Source organism: Guillardia theta, assembly GCF_000315625.1.
Source record: "Guillardia theta CCMP2712 unplaced genomic scaffold GUITHscaffold_106, whole genome shotgun sequence".
Taxonomy (NCBI): Eukaryota; class Cryptophyceae; order Pyrenomonadales; family Geminigeraceae; genus Guillardia; species Guillardia theta.
In genome coordinates, this window is record NW_005434568.1 from 114,680 (window position 1) to 117,427 (window position 2,748).

The 2,748-nt window shown below is 55.2% G+C and overlaps 2 protein-coding genes across 2 annotated transcripts in view; both read right to left on the reverse strand.

Annotated features, from left to right (window-relative positions):
- GUITHDRAFT_145594 (hypothetical protein) overlaps positions 1 to 813 on the reverse strand; it is a gene marked incomplete at both ends in the record, with an annotated part of 2,017 nt that extends 1,204 nt beyond the window's left edge. The window contains 4 exons of the mRNA XM_005823560.1: positions 197 to 242; positions 345 to 398; positions 552 to 628; positions 766 to 813. Of these exons, the coding sequence (XP_005823617.1) occupies positions 197 to 242; positions 345 to 398; positions 552 to 628; positions 766 to 813 (225 nt within the window). The remainder of the gene's footprint in view (positions 1 to 196; positions 243 to 344; positions 399 to 551; positions 629 to 765) is intronic.
- Positions 814 to 2,576: 1,763 nt separating this feature from the next.
- The window catches only part of GUITHDRAFT_165684 (hypothetical protein), a gene marked incomplete at its 3' end in the record, with an annotated part of 3,180 nt that continues 3,008 nt past the window's right edge, over positions 2,577 to 2,748 (reverse strand). Inside the window, exon 11 of the mRNA XM_005823561.1 lies at positions 2,577 to 2,633. Within this exon, the coding sequence (XP_005823618.1) occupies positions 2,579 to 2,633 (55 nt within the window). The remainder of the gene's footprint in view (positions 2,634 to 2,748) is intronic.

Sequence of the window (2,748 nt, forward strand, 5' to 3'; positions counted from 1 at the left end):
GTGGTGGTGGTGGTGGTGGTGGCGGTGGCGGTGGCGGTGGCGGTGGTGGTGGTGGTGGTGGTGGTGGTGCTGCTGCTGATGATGATGATGATGATGATGATGATGATGATGCTTCTCCACCACCATCTCCTTCTGCTCCTGCTCCTTTCTGCTGTCCTCGATTGCTTCGCTTCTCGCATCTCTCTCACTCTCTTACCCGTGGAGAATACTCAAATTGTGAGTCGATGCCCATCGCCTTGTACCTGAAGGAGGAGGAGGAGGAGGAGGAGGAGGAGGAGGAGGAGGAGGAGGAGGAGGAGGAGTCAAAATGAGCTCATTCCTTTGCCTCCTGGTCCTCTTCCTACCACGGCCCATGATTGTATCCTCCCGTAACCTCTCGGATGTGCATGTAGAAATATCTGAGATGTCAACGTGAGCAAGAAGGGAATAGAGAAGAGCAAGTGGCGGGAGGAGGGAAGTGGGAGAAGAAAGTGGTCAGAGGCAGGGGAAGGAGGAGAGCAAGGAGGACCAGTAGGAGGACAACGAGCAGGGCGAGGAGGAAGAGGAAGGACCTGTTGAGGAATTCTTTGCTGAGCGTTCTACCCGCGAGGATCAAAGTGTTTCCGTTGGCGACAAAGTCTCGAACTCTCTGATGGAACGATGAGAAGATGAGATGAGGGGAAGGGAGAGGAGAAGAGAGGACGTGGAACAAGAACGAGAACGGGAAAAAGTCTCCGAGGAGGGGAGAGGTAAGGAGGGGGGTGAAGAGGTCACGAGGGAAGGAACCTGAGCAAGCTTGGAGGACGGGTCCCACGCAGGGAATGAGACGTGCATGGAAGAGAAGGCGAGGAGAGCAGTTTACAGCAGGTCTGAAGACAAAGTGAGTAAGAGGAGGAGGAGACTGAGAAAGTGGAGGAGGATGAAGATAGGAGAGAAAAGAAGAAATGATGATAGCGGAGGAGAAAACGGGGAGGTGCTTGCACAAGAACTGAAGAGGAGCAGGAGCAGGAGCAGGAGCAGGAACAGGAGCAGGAGCAGCAGGAGCAGGGCCGAGGAGGAGGAGGAGGAGGAGGAGGAGGAGGAAGGAGATTTACTTGGCTCATCTGGGCAAACGTTTGTGACTGCAAGGAAGTGACGCGATGATGGTCGAACTGAGGAGAAGAGGCCAGAATAAACAATAATCACGCTCCTCCTCTTGACGTTCCCTCGCTCCCTCCCTCGCTCCCTCCCTCCCTCCCTCCCTCCCTCCTTGCCCTCTCCTCCCTTCCCGCCTCCCTCGCTCCCTCCCCTCGCTCCTTCCCTTGTCGCTCCGCCTCCACCTCCTCCTCTCCTCACCCGCCATCTTCGCATCCCTATCATGCTCTCGAAGTCAGCAGAGTCGTCGTTGGCATGCTCCTGCTTCTCCCGTCAGCTGGAGCATGAGCCGGTCAAGCTCTGACGTCTCGGAGAAGGACGAAGGTCGAAGGAGGAGACCAGGAAACGATACTTCCTGCTGCTGCTGCCGCTGCTGCTCCTGCTGCTCCTGCTGCTGCCGCTGCCGCTGCTCCTGTTCCTCCTCGTGCTCCTCCCATCTCTCCGTCTCTCGCCTCTCCCTCTCTTCTCCTTCGATTTATCTCCTGAGTTCAGTCAGACTTCATCGCTCGTTTGTTGGTATGCTCACCCCGTGCCTCTCATGGAGATCAGGACGATTAGGAGGAAGTGAAGGAGGGGAGGAGGAAGAGGAGGAGGAAGAGGAAGAGGAATGCTTCTGTTTCTTCCGGAAGAGCTTGACTTGAGCTGGAAAGATCCAAATGAATAGACGAAGAAGAAGAAAACAAGGAGGAGGAGGAGGAGGAGGAGGAGGAGGAGGAGACTAATAGCGAATTACCTTGCAACCTCCGAAGAGCATAGCTTGATGGAAAAGAGGAAGGAGGAGAAGGAGGAGAAGGAGGAGCAGGGGAAGAAGCTACGACGCTGAGGGGAGGAGGGGGCATGTATGCCTGTCGGTTTCTGAGCAACGGCTTCTGTTTTGCTGCCTCCTGCATTACCATGAGTAACCAAAACATTCCAGAGAAGACAGGATGCAGAATGATCGAGCCAGGAGGAGGACCAGGAGCGGGAGGAGGAGGAGAAGCAGCAGCAGCAGCAGCAGCAGCAGCAAGGAGGGAGGAAGGGCGAGAGAGAGGGAGGACGAGGAGCAGGACGAGGAGAGGAAGAGAAAGAGAAGGAGAAGGGCTGGAGGGTATAGCAAGAAGCAAGAGAAGTAACGAACAGGAGGGGAAATAGGAAAATGATAAGAAAGGGGAGGATGAGAGAGAGGAGAGAGAGGGGGTGAGAGGGCGAGGCGAAGCAGAGGGAGAGGAAGGGAGAGAGAGAGAAAGAGAGAGAAAGAGAGAGAAAGAGAGAGAAAGAGAGAGAAAGAGAGAGAAAGAGAGGGAGAGGGAGAGGGAGAGAGAAAGAGAGAGGGAGAGGGAGAGGGAGAAGAGGGGAGAGAGAGAGAAAGAGAGAGAGAGAAAGAGAGAGAACGAGAGAGAAAGAGAGAGAAAGAGAGAGAAAGAGAGGGAGAGGGAGAGGGAGAGAGGGAATGGGGGAGGAGATCTACTTACCGTGAGAATATTAAGGTCATGCAGAGATATGCCAGAGGAAGGAAGCATCTTGACGCCCTGGTCCTCCTGTTCCTCGTAAGAGCCAATCCCCTCTCATTCACTCCTCCTCCTCCTCCTCCTCCTCCTCCTCCTCCTCCTCATCTGCCTCCTCTTCCTCCTGCTCCCCGTGCTTCCCTCCCTCCTC